The following is a 17,395-nucleotide window of genomic DNA, read 5'->3' as shown; positions in this document are numbered from 1 at the left end:
AATCTTGAAACTTTTCAGCCACGAAGGAAAACGGCCGGGACAGGTCACATTTGTTCGAAAAATCTATCCATATAAATTATAACGCATGCATAGAGTATCCGAAATGAAAGGACGATTTCGAATATTCCTGAAACTTAAACCGCTGTTGAAAAAAAAAAATTGAATAGTTCCAAAAGAAATGGCATTTGAAAATTATTCCCTTTGACGTGGAAAGCGTCACTTCCAAGATATCTCCAATTCAAAATGATGTAAGTTTTTTTTCATCTACCTTTTCATACAAACTACTGTGGTCCATTATTTTTATGAAAAAATTTTGTAGAAAAAAAGAAACAGAAACAATATGAACTTTTAAAAAATTTGAAGACATGATAGAATATATTTGAAACTCCTTCTATTTTATTCACAGTATCTTTAATTGTAAGTAAAAATGTTAAAGACAGAAAAGTGTTTGGGTTCGAAATTATTCCAAAAAATGTTTTTTTCAACTCAGAAATGAACAAATTACCTTTAAACAAAGAATAAAAATGCAGTCTTAGATTTCTCAAAGCTGACGCTATTTACTTCAAAACGAATATTATCTATTCTCGTCCTCTTTGGAACCACACAACTTTTGCCTGAAAATTTTTCAGTAGCCTCAGTTCAAAATATTTGATTGTGACCCCATAGTTAGGACAACCTGCGTATATCGATGTTATCCAGTTTTCTCAAGCCTTCGTCTCCGCAAGACTTAAATCCCGAAACAAACAGCTATAGTATAATGAAAGATAGTGATAATGTGCTCATGGTGTACCCCCTCCTAGACTGGCTGGAGCAATAGTATAATCATTGATTTGATTATGGTCTGTATACTGTAACCCGAATAGCTTCATCAATTATTTACAGGCATATGCACGTTCTTACTTCTCATAAAATTATTATACATATAGCACGTTTTACGGGGTGACAAGGAATTATTCATCGTATCGCTTCACCTGATGGTTTATTTCAGCTCGAGAGCGGTGAATATCTGCGAAAATATATCCTATAGAATGCAGGTCAGGCATGAAATGTGGAGAAATTTACCGATTTCGAGCGGGTAAATCTCTCGGTGGGATTGCGACACAAAGTTGTTCCACACCCTGTACTTACACATCGAGAGCTGAGGACTAAAAGACCGTAACCCACAAAAATCAATTAATATTGTCGTACGAGCGTATCCTACAGAAGTGATGAAAAAATAATCTTCATCAAAATTTTCCAGAGGAATTGTGATACAGAGGAAAATTTTGTTTTCTTGAATTTTCGATCCAATTTCTTTTGTGTGATACGGTCTCCTTGTAAATGGCTAGGCATGATTTTACTAACATCACGTTGCGCATGTCGATGAGAGAGCAATCATTTCCGAAGGAAAAGTATTCAAACAATCATAACAAAGTTTTTTTGCATCACGTTTTATTAAACAAATTGTGATTTTTTTTTCTTTTGATTTCTATGAAGGGTACGCTCTTATGCCGGGAGATTGCTCGGAAGTTCGAAAAGTAAGGTACGCGCCCCTCTGGTTCATATGCATTGTAACGTGGGATACATTTACTCGTCCGAATTATTCGAGTAGCCTATCGTATTTACATAGCTGTTATTTTTCATAAATCTCTAAATCTTGATATGGCCATCGATAGAGTCGCGCACACCCGTATTATTCGACCGTAGGTAATCGTGGGTAAAATATTCTTCAACCTATCTATTACGATATTCATATACCCATACCTACGAATATCATTCGTTTTATGTTCAAGTCAATGAATATGTAGACAGTGGTATCTGGCGTCGACGACATTGCGTAAGCACCTCACATTCGCAGGAATGAAGCTACTATTCGTCGATCGTATACCGACCGAGCTGGACTGACAAATATGAATTAATACGCGCGGTAGTCTCACCAGCTTGGGTCGATTTTTATACCTACATATACTATGTATAAAATTTCAGATCTATTCAGCGCTTCCCCTTATTTGTTACTCTCATTCACTCATTCGTTCATTCATCTATTGACTTATCTATTTGTCAGCTTATCATTTCATCATTTGTACCGTTAAGAGGAGTGCACTGACTATTTATTCAATTCAAGGACATTGCATCGATTATAGAATCTCTGTTTATAAGTAGTTAGAATGTTTTCTCTTTCATTTACGTATAATAATTATATTTTTATTTTCATTTGTCACGGAATAATAACTTATCTAGTTATTTATAACACCTTTGATTGAAGAGTTTCTCATTCCTTATTCAACTAGAAATATAAATATGTATAACGCGTTGTTTGGGCATTGCTTTGCGTTATGTGCAATAGACATACGTATGTATACAGACCATCTATTCGGTTTAGACTAGATCCATGGTTCAAGCAGCGGGCAAAAGTTGGAACTGAAATAGTTTTATTTTGAGATCCTCAAGAGACTGATCGGACACCCCAAACCCCAATTCCTGATTGGTCCCGCCATTTGTGTCTCAATCGGATGTATGACAAAAGCAAAATGCACCACAGAAATATTGTGCCCCAGTGCAACAGAAAAAACAGGCAACTTTAAATATCAACCCCAATCTCACATTCATGACAATAGCCGTCTACTCGTACAAGTGTGATCAACTTTCGACACGTCGCTATACACATCTAAAATATTTTCCACACTCAAAAAATATAAATTGGTCTCGAAACAATGACCCGAGTTATAAGCTGAGTTTGTATAATTCCATATATTCAGAACAATGATATTATTCCGCCATTTCGTCACATCCGGTTTAGCCACAAATGGCGGCGAGGTGTCCGATCTCTCTCTTGAGGGACACTGATATCTTGAGGGTCTGATTCTACATATTTGTTTAGCACATCAAAGACGTATATGCTCGGAGGTTTAGCATCGCGACACGAGCGCCAGAGCTCACAAGGCCTTCTACCCAAACCGAACAGACAAGCTGTAACCTACAAGCTCATAAAGATTGGTAAGAAAAAAAAGCGGCAAAGTTCCGATGTTTGGATAAAAGTTGAACACGTATGAAGGAATCTGATCTGAAATTTTTTCTCCACAAAAATTTTCAGACATCAGCTAGTGTTGTATTTTCAAAAATTCGAGAAATCTATCTCTTTTGATAATGAGAACAGAAATTTGAAAGTCACTGCCAAGGTGATACCTGGCAGTACCACGACGAATTGTTCAACACAATACATATGATCGTATAATTTTATAATAATTGTTGGTGAGACGTTAATGATTACTGATTGGTTTGTGATTACTCGCACAGATCCTTGCACAGAAATACCTTGCGATAAAGCAAAAACAAATCTTCTACTGATCATTTATATTTTATGGTTCGAATCAGAGCCATGAAAAAGTAATAAACACCCTCAAATTTGAATACCCACTCCCGAAAAATCGCTTCGCCAAAAACCATATGGGAAAATTATAACTCAGTACTCAAATGAGTGTGACAATAGAAGCAAGACAAAGTAGAAAGATGGTTGGTTTATAGTGCGGGTTAGCTTTGTAACGTGATTTCAATTTCGCAGAATTATGACGAAAAGATCGTACGAAAAAGAAATCGTTTCAACCTTTACTAAATTTGAAATTGACATTAGTCCTTATGAAGCCGAATGTTTTCTGATGTTATTTACTTGTTAAATTTCCTTATCGTTATCTAACAAGTAAGTTACGATCCAGCAAAGTGAAACAAATTCTCGGTCATTTGCATTCTTAGAATCCTTAAAAATCTATGTCAAAAAGTCATTAAGTTATCACCAATCGCATAGGAGTGGGAATAAAAAAATTAGATATCGATCGATAGAAGACGATCGGTCTTGAGGGTTTGCAATAAAAATCTCCAAAATATCAAATTTTTTGAATTTTTCCTCCTCTGGGTCATAAATTGTTCGGGGTTTCATTCATGTTCGAAAATTAGGCGCTTCGATTGGGTCGGATCTAACGATAGAAGTACGTACATGCATAGTATTTATGTATTATATGTATACATATTTGCGTGCACATTGTATGCGTATGAACGGCTTTGGATTTGTTATGGTACAGAAAGTGTACGAACAAGCATCTAAAAATGATTAATGACACTAACCCTCCGGATGTAACTTTGAAATGAAGCAGGTTTGACACGATTTTTTGAAATCGGATACGATTTTCAGATGATGAAATTTGAAAATTGATCAATCGTGATCCAAGCTCGCCCGATATAATACAACAGTTATCATCCTTCAAAGTCACATAGATCCGATAGATTAAAACACTCAATAAGTTTTCCATATTATCTAGTGTCTACGTATACAATAATGTGACATATGATTCCGATTAGAAGTGGAAGAGCTACGAATAAGATGCACGACACAATTAACACTGAGAAGATATTAAAAATCGACATACATGGAGAATAGGTACAGGCCCACGAACAAAAATTAAATGAATGATAAAAAAAAAATGAACTCGCGATAGAATAGATAATTTCCATATATAATCTCTAGAGATATGCAGATATATATATGTATATAAATGGGTATCGTTTGATTATCTATTTGATTCGAATGTGGATTAGATTGACAACACAGATTTGATATAGGCAGATATGTATACATGTACTATGTACATATACATATGTGGATTGTATAGTTGAGTTGCAAAGCCTGCTAATGTCATAGTTTCACCAGACATTGAAAAAGCACCATATATTCTTCGCCTCATGAAGCGGTTTTTCTGAATTTCTCAATGTCTCATGATAATTATGATTTATTTTATATTTTGATTTCGGGCTGTCAGCCATTAGATACTATCTTATTTCTAACCGTATCTACACCTATGCGCACAATTCAGGGGATCCTATCATAAAATTTTATTATACATGTGAAGTTTGTGAGTTTTTGATCAGAAACATTGGCATCCAATAGATTTACTGTTCGGTATTCAATCCTAAAATCCATCGGCCCAAAAAACAACAAATAGCGTTGCGCTAGGTAACATGCTGAATACATCCATTTAAAACGATCCTTGTTTCAGACAAAATCGAGGGTGAAAGTTGAAAACCCGACGATTCTTATGTTAGTTGGGTGGTTGGGTAGCCATGTTAATTTATACTTTTTTTAACGCGCGAGAAAGAATTCATTGTAGCGCGTGAATTATTGGATCCTTTTTTTCACGCTGTCATGAACACTTATCGATTGATATCTTCAACAAGTATTCAAACAATAGACCAAACGCGTCCATTGCATAACTTTATCACGTGGGCATTGTAGTAATTCTAGATTAACGTAGCTTCCCAGCGTTTGAAGATCGAAAAGAATTCTGCATTGCAGATTTTCAACTTTTCTCTTAATTTTTGCTTGAAATATTCCTGGAGTATTGTGTTCAGTATTTCTCCTGGCGTAGACTTTTACTCTCGATTTTTAGAGTAGTGATAGGCAGATTTCGATACTAATTGAAACAAATCCACAATTCGTGATGCAAAAAAGGTGAGTTTTTTTCAATTTCAATTAATGTTGCGTGCCGAATCGTATCTATTTCTCTTAAATTACGCAATGCTAGGAAAACGATCGAATGTCACTGATTGAAAAAAAAATCAAAATTCACTCGCCGGATGAAAATCGATCATAGGATTCTTCTAAACGCAGGATTATGCAACACTAGATGGTACAAGAACAATATAGATTTGTAACCTCACAGAGATAATATTATTCTCAAATCACGCACAGCACACTGCAGCGTAAGTAGCATGAATATTAAAAGGATCACTCGGAATTTTTTCTATGTCTTAATTACTCCTTATATGATACACACATTGTAATATACTTCTTTAGCACTCCAATTATTATAATGGCACAATTTTACGACACTAACTGACTTCTCGATTCCACGCGTCTGATCACCGTATGATCTTCAATCGATATATACCTAGACCTTTATCTTTTATCGCTAGATTTTACTATTTTAAACTTTTTTATATCCATAAAATCGAACAGCATGATATTCATTAACTATATCAAATGATATTCACCTGGATATGTTTTCTATTAAATTATCTGTACTAATATCATAAGTCTTTATTTTGATTACATTTAATTATATCTAGGTCATATATTGCATGTCCTCATATTGACCAGCACCGCCTAATTATAATAGGTATCTATACGTATACTCGCCGCTCTTCGCGAAAAAAAATAAAAGAAACGCGAGATTATTTGGTCTTCAAGTATGGTGACAGGTCATTTGCATAAAAAAGTGATATCGAAATTTTTCTCAAAAATGGAATGATTCATCGGACGTTTTCTTGTTGAATTAATTTCTAATCTTGATTCGATTTTTCCGATCATAATTTGCAGCTATTTTGCTTTTAGACAATCGGCTGGCCAAAATCGAAACACGTAACATACAATACATTTTAAAGTGTCAATGTTTTCCGTTAGTAGATATACTTATAATATCTCACTCACCTATAGTTATGATAATACCTTCTTTACACATGTTACCAACTGTTTGGAAACATCCATTTGACATTCTATATCCGTACAAACTACAAAATATAAGTACTTACATACACAAATTTACCTAATTTTATTTGTGTTTCAATGTGCAAACGGCTATCTTGATTCTATCCCGGAAAAGACCGCGCATTCAAGTACGATCTTTGTTTTCGATAATCGTGAAAAAATGATCAGAAGATTTTATCGTAACGGTATTACTTTTCCACCTTTGTAACCGAAGAGTCAGAGGTTATAAAAATGGGGGAAAAACTGGATACATTTTTGAATGCATTTGATCGACGATTATGTGCTTTTTTCTCGATAGTTATTCCCTATATATGTATATAGCAATATATAAGATTTGAAAGGTACATCTCTCTCCTCTCATCTGTTGATATTTTGTTCCGTCGATTATTCTCTATATTTTTGGATTCAAAAAATAACACGTTCTCGAGCGCATGGGAAAATTTCTCGAGTCAACGTTCAACCTTTCACATTGATCGAAGGAAGGGTGGTAATATGGGACACTTATCTTGTTTTTGATCATCAGCAATCAATCGATCAATTAATGTATTGATCATGCAATTCGAATTCCTGTCGAATTTCGCCCAACACTGGCACTGACCGCCGATGTGGTACAAAAAATCATCGGACCGTTCTTCTCAGACTAATCTTTTTGGCTCTCATTACTACGATAGCTTTGATTCCAGATTTCCAATCCTCAAGTTCTCCCTTTTGTGTTTTGGTCAAATAAATAAACCAATACAAGGAATTTATGAATTTCAACTCGAAGATTCAGTAAAACTATGAAATGCAGCCGATATGAAAATAAGGTGCCAAATCAGCATCATTTTTATCCTGTTAATCATGAGTTTTTTTATCTCATCCATATAAAATTCACTATAGTACTATTACGTCACAATTTCTCATATCGTCGGATTGAGTTAGGTAACGTCAAATTAAAACAATTAAAAAAAAACGTCGTTTTTTTTTCGGAATCTCCCAACTGATGGCAACTGGTATAAAAATATAAACAAGAAATCAACATTGCACTTTGTTTATCTCATCCGGAAATGAAGCATTGAGCACACCAAGTCTGCATAATCAAGCTATGTTCTTTGCTATGATATCCAAGAGTCGTATAATACCACCCGTTCCTCAACGCCTAATATAAATAACCGTAAAGTTGGCACCCCCTGCACCATATCACCACGTAATTAAAACTTTGACATTAGACAATGCTTTGTTGATAAATGCTGCACTTATAACGTCATGCGTGGAGAGCGGTGAAGGGGGTCGGGACGCTATGCTTGATCCACCTCGTGACATACTTCCATATAATCTGGGTCGTGCATTATGGCTTTAATCAGGTCCTTAAGGATCGTGTACCTCGGAAACATCGGGTACATCTTGGAGTCGTTGTATTCCGTCTACAACAAAAATTTAAGTATGGAAAAAAGTGAGTAATAAAAAGTGTTGATAATCAATCGCTAATTTGGTTGTATTTTTCGAAAATCGAGGTCAACGGTAGGTTATCCTGATTTCTCTGCAGCCGTTCAATACAAATTGATCGATACAACATTTATGTTGATAGATCGCGAGAAGTGGATATGCAGCTTTTTCTCATTTTTGACCACGAAGTTTATCGACAAACCTTTATAGCCGGAAAAGAAGCTTTAACAATTGTAGTTTAGGAGATAAAAATTTAGGAATTCCCCAGTATATGGACTATAATAAACGATATAGTGGTAAGCGTTGAACGTGTGCAATTGGCAATCTCATAACATTGAACAATAGTAGAATTTCACATAAAGTATATGGGTCGCAATCATACCTATTATATTACATAGGTATGCACACAAACCTCATTCATAGTTGAAGTAGTTAGACACTACGCGATTTGATTTAGGTTGGCGCAAAATATCCCTAGTGAAATTCACAGCAGCGCGACGATGGAGGTGGGGAGCTCGACTCACATCCATCGTACGTAATTCCGTCTAGGGATATTTTCTGCCAACCTAAATCAAATCGGGTAGTGTCTAACTACGCCAAATATGAACGAGGTTTGTGTACATACCTAGTATGGCGCAACGCGAGCGGACGATAACCAACCACTAAGGGGTTTCAAAGTAAGTGGAAAATTGCCTCGTAAAGGAAAGTGCCTGCTGACCCGACAATACGGAGGCGAAAACTACAGAATTCTTTCACTTCCTTTTGTTTGCCTTTTACCTTGTCTCCTTGTTTTTTATTTTACTTTTGTTTTATGGTGTTTTTTTTCTTTTTTTGCTTCTTTCTTACGAACATCGCAGTAAAGAAAACCCAACTTTTAGAGATAAACTCTGAAGTTTAGGTTATATCCACAAAATTGTAAAGGTGACCCTAAAGTTTTAGGGTTTTCAACGAACAGTTTTGAAGGTGATCCGCGACAATTGAAAGTTTATCCTCCAAAATTGAAGGTGATCCATGGAAGTTCAAGTTATCACCTTCAAATTTGAGGATATGTAACCCTAACAATTCAGAGAAAGTGGAGAGCGATCCGTTCGTGTGGAACGTACAATTCAACTGCTAAGCTTAAGAGGATGTTTTGCCACGAAAAATATTATCGACTGCAATTCCTAAACGGCTAGATGAAACGGGTTTTTTTTTCGAGGATTGCTTCGTTTCAAGAGAATGAGTTTGTTTAGTAATTTTGAGATTTATCTGACAGTTGTTCGGTAACCGTATTGAGCTGCCAGTTTCCGAGAGGAACTTCATCTGTATGATGAAAAGATCGAGTAATTTCTTCCTAAGCGTCGTGTTTCCACGATGACGAGTACAAGTACCGCGAATAGTATAACAAATCGCTAAGTTAAGCTAATAAATTACATTCGTAATTTAGGTAGTAAGTGTTCCAAGTTTTTCGGCTATCGTTATACAACTGAAACACGCTTCGGCGAAAGTTACCTTGAGGAAATATGACAAGACACCTGAGACGGGGTTCCCTTCTATGCGATTAATAAATGGAAGAGGAAAATTTTCAACGCCAAGTAAAAGGATGTAATATATAGCTATATCAAATAACGATCCAAATAGGTATAATAATCTGACGTGGCGTTAAAAAATTGCGCGCAACGAGACATAAACCCGTGGATCGCAAACACCTGGCGTTATATTTGTTACTTTATTGCTCGTCTTCGGGTTTACTGTTTAGGGTGGTAAGATCCTTAAAAATCGGATTATGCGTATTTTCTACTGTCCCCTTTATTATTTTTACTGACCAACCCCATTCGCTACAGTTTTCTGAACTGTGGTCATGCAACCTACGTGCACGAATTGAATTATCACGAATTTTCTGGTGTCTACGTTACACATGAGCCCGAAATCCTACCCCTGAATGCTAATCGTTTATTTTGTATTCGAAATTGTTTCATGCACATGCAATAACCTTAACGAATTATGACACTGACGTTAATGAAATCGAATCCGTACGAAAGTTGTTCATTCGAGGCAACGGAACCGCTGCGAAAAATCAATCGATGATGAAGGAAGTCCTGAAATCTAAGAACATATCACACACTCATTAAAACGATGAATATACTAGCCTTGAGTACTCTTATTAGATTCCGAAGTCCGCTGTACTTCTTCAGAAGTCTGTACAGATCGTTGGTCATCTGCGTATTTTCTGCCTCGATTTGTACAGTCGTCATATCTGAAAGTAATCACAAATACCGTTATCCAGATTAAAAATTCCTCAATAACTTACTCGACAATAGATACAAATTCACCAATAATTTGTCAGATTTTTTAACGTTTCCTGGTTAGGTAAGGTTTGATGAATGTTTTGCGCCATTAACAATGCGAGTAACTGAAAACCCCGAGTATGGGAAGAGCCTAAATTCAGCCTTTTTATCCATTCAATGCGCTTGGATCGCAAGAAATGAAAAAAAAAATGGTAGATGCTATTTCGAGAATAGCAGGCTGAACGAATGAAAAAGCAGAGCTTTATACGTATCGAAGTCGACGTCTCGAGTTTTCGGAATTTGGAGAGACACCTTGAATCGACATTTCGCACCTGCCGTTAACCTACAAGTAATACACACAATCTTAAGCAACTTGGTTTGGTCTTAGACCCGATTCAGGGCTCTGAAAATCTCCGTGCTCCACTTTTTGCGACAAAATTTATAAACCTTGGTAGGTGAGTTAAAGTTGATATGCAAAAGCTATTGATTTCACATTTCCTGTATCGATATTCAATGAATTTACTGAATTTTTCATAGCTCTAATAATCATAAAAAATATGTTCTTAATTAATTTAGTGGATAACTTCGAGAATTGGAAGTCCGTGATCATTTTTCTTTGAATCTTCAGCTTTTCCATCTGAAATGACGTGAATGGAATTGAAGATTACAATGTGACACAAAATTTGTAAGACCGTATATTGATTTTTGATATACTGTAACATTGATGGCCCCCTCATTCACCCTTATTTTGCTTTCTCCAAGTTATTCCAAACTACGATAAATTTTTATATCAGAATTTCGTCAGTTGGCGATAAAACATCATGTATTCACAATGATAGTCAGACTTGAGCCTGACTTTTGATAGGATGTAAGAATTTCATTTCCCCAAGTACCATTTATTTCTTTTTCCTGAGTTAACATATCGCCCTATCCTTCCGCTTCCTTTTTTACTAAGCTGGGATTTCCCTTTTTTGGGCTATTTTATTCGTTTGGTAATAAAGCCAGAAATTTTCATTGGTGTTTTTTTTTAGTTTATTGCGTTCAATTCTTTCGGTTTATCACCAGCTCCAACCTGTTTGGATATTTTTACCGCTCTTAAAATATCTTGTTTTGAAATTTAATGACAATTGAATACCCAAATAATAAGATGCGTATGCCGGAGATCAGTGCGGAGACCATACATTAGTAAAATTAAGGATGCATTAAGATTCTTGATCTAATAAGTTTCAGAATAGTTTTGAAATTCTATAGCTACAGCCATATAAAATAAATCTTGTGAACCAATGTATGCGAAGTTTCGTATATAAATATCTGAAAATTGAATTAATATTCGGTCACTTGTTTAGCGTAGTGGATAAGCCATACCACTGGTAATGAAAAACTCCGCAGGGGTTGAATCATCGTCCTGTCAGAAAAATTTCCGACGTAGTTATTTTATTTATGATGCATAAACCATCATAACGCTCCGTGTTGAATTAAATTAAACAGTTGGATTTAATTTTTTCTTTTTTTTTTATGAATGTTTGTTGATAATACTCAGCAGACGGTTCGCGATGTGCATGAAACTACAGACGACGTCAACATTCAGGGTAGTAGAATTCAGTATTGTCAGTGGAAAACGTTAGCGAATTGCCACAGGCTAAAAAGAAACCAGAAAACGAACGCGTAGCATTGCCCTTTCACCATTGGTTAAATTTTTTCACCAGAAATGCCGAATTCTGCCACCGTTGACACCACCTATCTCGTGAAACGTGATTCAAATGATTAATTTTTTGTGGTTATGCTGTCTCTCTGCGATTTTGTGCTACCTTATATATTTTACGGTGCAGAATATGACGGACTTATCGAGGTCTTAGAGATATTATATGCCTAAACGTAAAATCAATGGAGGAAATATCTGCCAGTTTTGAGCCCAGAATAAGGTAAATAAAACCTGAAGTAAATTAAGGTTGGATAGAAAGATGGCCCTCTGCGGGTCCTTTCAAGTTACAGCAAAAGGGAAACTTCAAATTCATAGTAAGGTCCAACTTTTGACTCGGCACATACTGTATATAGGTAGCATCGTCGTGCAATCGATTGGTTGTACGGCAAAAATAATTGGATTATAATTTTTAGAACAAAGAAAGAAAAAGAAGATGTTTCTCAGACATACTTTCCAGTCGCTCAATGCGCTCTCTTTTTGTTTCCGCTTCTTCTGCCAATCTCGCGGAAGTCTTAACGCCCTCGCCGCTCTTGTGCGTTTTTTCCATTATAGCGCAAGCTCTAAGAACAAATGCTGGTACCGTTTCCTGTTTTTCCTGCTTTGGAATATCCACCAATGTCCAATACTGCGTTTCCAACTTTATCACATCCTGATAATTATGAAAACGAAACCAGAAATATTAAGAAATCGACACACGATTGTTGGATGAGAATGAATTATTACGCACCAAGGGTGAGTTCTTACCTTGATCATTGATTTCAAGAGTTTGTAGCGTTGAAAAATATTCCGAACCTGTTTACTGTCGGTGTATTTGCACATCAGACCTACGAGAGCCCTTTTTGCAGTATCGTAACTTCCATCAAGACGTATCCTAACGGTCCTCAGCCTCTCGTTGGTTTCAATTACCTCTTCTTTAGTCTGTCCACCTTAATTTGAAAGGGAAGAGAAAATTAATAACTGTCGTAACGAACAGAAAAACACGGTGAATGCAATCGTCATCAGTGATATCTTACATAGAACGTCTGTTTCATGCCTCTTTACACTACGCTTCGTTTTTATTTTTCACGCTACGCTCCTTCGAAGTTTAACGGATAAACGAAAAATTTAGATCAGACTTTGTTGCCGGTTATAAATTTTACCACGTAGCCATTTTTATTCCTAGAGATGACTGGTGATGAAACTCATCTCATATAAGCGCGCGTCGACATTCCGACGACATATGATGTAACATAACGCTGAGTGAAAAGACAAAAGAAAAAGAGAAAAAATATGTAGCAAAGTACCAAGACGATAGGTTGTTGGTTTGGAAAATCAACGATTGGTACTTATATTAGATCAAAAAATAATGAACAGGTGGAAGCCAGAATGACATCTTTCAGATGCCGAAGAAAAAATGATTGGAGCTACAAAGTGGTGAGCTGAACAAAATCTTTATTCCAACTCTGACGTCGATGATGATCAATTTGCCTTTGATTCGAAGACAGAATTATGGATTCCCTACAAAGCGTCGAACGTCATTGCCCCTTTCCCCAAACGATACGTTGTATTCATCTAGGGCGCATATTAATGTGGCACGCAACTCAGCAGAACCATAAATAACGTGTCAACTTGATGAAAACTCATAGTATACCTACCATGGTTTACTTTTCTGAATATGAATACACGATAAGCTAAAACTTATTAATTATGTTCTTTGGGCGGATGAGTTTTTTATCTCGACACAAGTGAATATCTCGATAACTAAGGATTTGTTGGAAAAATGTGTGGAACAAAAGTTCCAGGATTAAGAAAATAAAAATTTGATCGTACTACAGATTTTTAAATTTACGTGGATTATTTGAGGGTCTTAGACGGTAAAACTTTTTTTTATCAAATGAGCACCCATAGTTCTACATTGCAGATTCGCATCCTAAAAAAAAAAAAAATCAAGCGTCATCAGACTGCGCCATTTTGATCTCTCTCTTTTTGATCATCTCTTGTCGTAAATATTTTCCCAGAATATTATTAGTTTTTAAGATATTTATTTTCTCGAAATAAAAAACTCACCCTCTATAGTGACATGCTAAAAAAGATTTATACAAACGATATATGAAATTCTTACTGGAGGTTCCTTCGTCCTTGACATCCTGAACGATCCTCCTCACGCTTTGTGTAAATTTTCCCACCAAATTTGTGCTAGCTGAAACAGATTAGCGAAACAGAACGATCCGGTGAGTAATCGAGTATGGAGATGATTATTCCTCTGATGAGAAGCTTATGATGATTATAATGATCAATCAGAAATATAAACATAAAATTGAATATATTTTGGAAGAAAGTTCAATAGCGGTGCTTGAGGTAAAAATGGGTGTTATCAGAATCAAATGAGAAGTTTAAATGAAGCCATTTGTCAAATCTTATCAAATTATTCGGCGAGGACATGAGTTCCGGTAAGTTGGATATGTATTGAGTTCAATCAGCTAAAAGCTGTCAAATTACTTCAGGGGAGTCAGTTCTAATCACACCTTGATTGATCGTTGATTTTCATTGTCCATTAGGAATTGAATCCGGCAATCAATAAACGATTTTACTTTGCTACTACACATGGTATTTCTCACCTTAGAGCTAGTCCTTTCCGATGGAAAACGATTATAATCCATTATGTATTTTGGTAAATGGACAACGTACACAACGATACAATGTACAATATATTAATGTACAATTGCTCGTGTTAAAAGTGTTTTTTTTTTTATCATTTTTTCACTTTTTTTCTTCAAACAATTCTACGAGAAACAGAATGCACGTCGTCACAGTAGAGCCGATATATGAGATTCAAAAGCTGCGTTGACCAGTTTACTAGATTTGGATGCCTGACGTCGGAAAACAATGTCCGATCTTCGCTCATCGTTGGCTCCACTCGGACTCTGTGCAACGATTTGTTAAAAATCTTCTACGACTAAATTATCCTCTAGACCGCCGGGATTCGGGCACTTGAATCCTCCCCAAAAGCCCTTATAACTTGTTGTTGGTCTCGTTCGTACATACATTCAACTTCGGTGCAGTACCGACCTGAAGTAGCTTCTTCTACAAGACGTCCCAGTGGCCAACTACCAGAAAAATTTTTGATTCTCGAAATTCCAATAAAATGCTTTTAGGAGTTTTGAAAAATGACGAACGAGTGCAAAAACCACCGCCGAGTACCCACTCATTACAGGAATGCATGGAAGTGGACATTATAAAATATATCGAAACACACAATGACTTTTTGAATTGATTTTGTTCTATCACATAGACATAGTCACTGGGGTTTATCGTTTTGTGATTATTGAAAAGTTACAACAGATTGACCCGATGTAGGTCAAGGTTTTGATACACCTTTGGCAAATGGTTATACGGTTGGCTCGCACTTATATTAATATTTCTGCCTGTCAATAACCCTTTTTTCTCGATAACAGACATCACCACTTACGGTGGATGAAGCAAAGGTCACATGTTGACCTGAATGACAACTATCAAAATACTATAAGTCCACCAAGACTGAAAAAATGTTTTTTTTTTTCTAATACCGGAATGAAGCTGAATTCATGCTGTTCGCAACGCCGTTTGTGAAATCTGATTATCTTTTTTTTTTTTTTTAGTTTGCTATCCAACTTTTAGAGCAGCAAGAACATTCGACAGGTGTACTACATACCCAAACTTTCTGCCGGTAGTGTATGTCTCTTCAAACAGGTCTCCCTTATGGAGTTCGATGAGAAAATTAGCACAGGGTGAAAGGTGTAAGGGAACAGACCCGCTAACGGTAGATAGGGGTTGTTTACAAGAATATTTTGAGTAAGGACACTTGGGGTCGGGAACGTCTCCTAAGGAAGTTACAGTTCTTCAAAGTATTGGCATTCTGCACCTGGTAGATTGCCACCACGTCCGACGATTTGATCACAACGAGTAGAGAAAATATACGCAGGAGCAGAATCGCCGCTAGTTTCGTTTACAGTAGAATTCCGTTCATCCGTGGTATGGTGGGGAGACCCTACCTCGGATAATCGAAATCTCGGATAACACAGATAGCTTGGGGTATTATATATATTCGAAAAAATAACGGAAATTTCGCTCTTGCGAAATCGGGCCCGAAGAGGAGAAGGGGGGTCATTTTTGCAAATATCGATTCGTATTAAACAAAAATCCGTGAGATTCGTCAGATCCAAAGAATTCACACATACCTAATAAAGGCAGTCCTTTTTCTCTCATTTGAATGAACCATGAAAATAACGCTTTGTCGACTTTATCAAATTCTGCAAGCTTCATCGTTTTTCTATTTTTCATGCCACCACATGACTTCGTCGCGTACTCTTCCAACTAATTGTAAGCTTGATCACCGACAGTAGTTTCTCCAACTCGGTAATAAGCCGCAACATTTCTGATAATCTCACCTTTCTCCAATCTTTCGATTGCTTCTAAGCTTTTTTCGAAACTCACGACGACTTTGTTTTCTCTTTTGTGACATCGCGATACTCCACCATTCATGCTCGAATGAGAACTGTTTTATTTGTAACTCGCAACATTTAATAAACACAATAATCTCGAACAAGTACAAACGCGTATTATATGCAAGAAGTAAGTATATAGTATATAACAATCATCCGAGACTACACCTCGGATAAGACGGAGAGCTTTGGTGAGTTGGGTGCCTCGGATGACGCGGAAGCTCGGATAATCGAAGCTCGGATAATTGAGATTCTACTGTACTTGTCTGACAATGAGGCGGTTCAACTGGCGAGAACTTACAGAGATCCATTTCTATTACGGTTGTAAAAATTCAAGCCATTGTAAGTTTTCCTCAACCTAACATGAAAATTTTTTGAAACTGACTGACATTGGTGGGCAAGCAAAATGAAGCTAGCCAGTACTTGTTCCTCCGGGTACATTTATTCTGCGCGTTGCGCTTGAACCGTAGGGCGTGTTGCCCATCTACCTGGAGCGGAATTCCAAAATTTTGAAGTGCTGCAGCGCCCTTACGAGACGTCACCCACCCCAAGTGTCTCCAACCAAAATTCTCCTACAGGCACCGCCTATCCACCGTTTGTGGGTCTGCACCCTTACACTTTTCACACTGTATGACTGGGCACTTCAATCATGCGACGTATTTCTGGAGCCAATCAATGACACACCTTTCTGAAATAATCTGTTTACAGCCTCTCTTTTAGAGCGGAGGCAACAGCCTTGCGAAAAATACCAAACATACATGCCACGTACGGACCTTGAGGATCGCAGGAATTCTAGCTGCCTTACGATATACCCCGAGATAAAACTTGAACTTGGTGTACAAAACTACATATTTGAAGAAGAATATAGCAGTGAAACATACTCAAATTTTAGCACCACTTAGAGTACTAAATTCGACTCGCCCCAGAATTATCGTTGATACCACCAATATATCTATAATACCACGTACTTCAATTCAGAGAAAATATCATCAGACTGCTTTTACTGCGAGACAGAGCAAAATTTCCT

At 36.6% G+C, this 17,395-nt stretch overlaps 1 protein-coding gene across 4 annotated transcripts in view; it reads right to left on the bottom strand.

Annotated features, from left to right (window-relative positions):
* Positions 1-5,199: 5,199 nt before the first annotated feature.
* The window catches only part of LOC105687908, a 119,876-nt gene continuing 107,680 nt past the window's right edge, over positions 5,200-17,395 (bottom strand). For all 4 annotated transcript variants that reach the window (XM_048655319.1, XM_048655320.1, XM_012403861.2 and 1 more), the window contains exons 3-7: positions 14,010-14,087; positions 12,653-12,834; positions 12,359-12,557; positions 10,069-10,175; positions 5,200-7,917 (exon numbers count right to left, since the gene is read on the bottom strand). In XM_048655319.1, coding sequence (XP_048511276.1) covers positions 7,792-7,917; positions 10,069-10,175; positions 12,359-12,557; positions 12,653-12,834; positions 14,010-14,087 — 692 coding nt within the window. In that variant the 3' untranslated portion in view covers positions 5,200-7,791. The remainder of the gene's footprint in view (positions 7,918-10,068; positions 10,176-12,358; positions 12,558-12,652; positions 12,835-14,009; positions 14,088-17,395) is intronic.

Source organism: Athalia rosae, chromosome 5 (assembly GCF_917208135.1).
Source record: "Athalia rosae chromosome 5, iyAthRosa1.1, whole genome shotgun sequence".
Taxonomy (NCBI): Eukaryota; Metazoa; Arthropoda; class Insecta; order Hymenoptera; family Athaliidae; genus Athalia; species Athalia rosae.
This window is presented reverse-complemented; position numbering and strand designations above follow the sequence as displayed.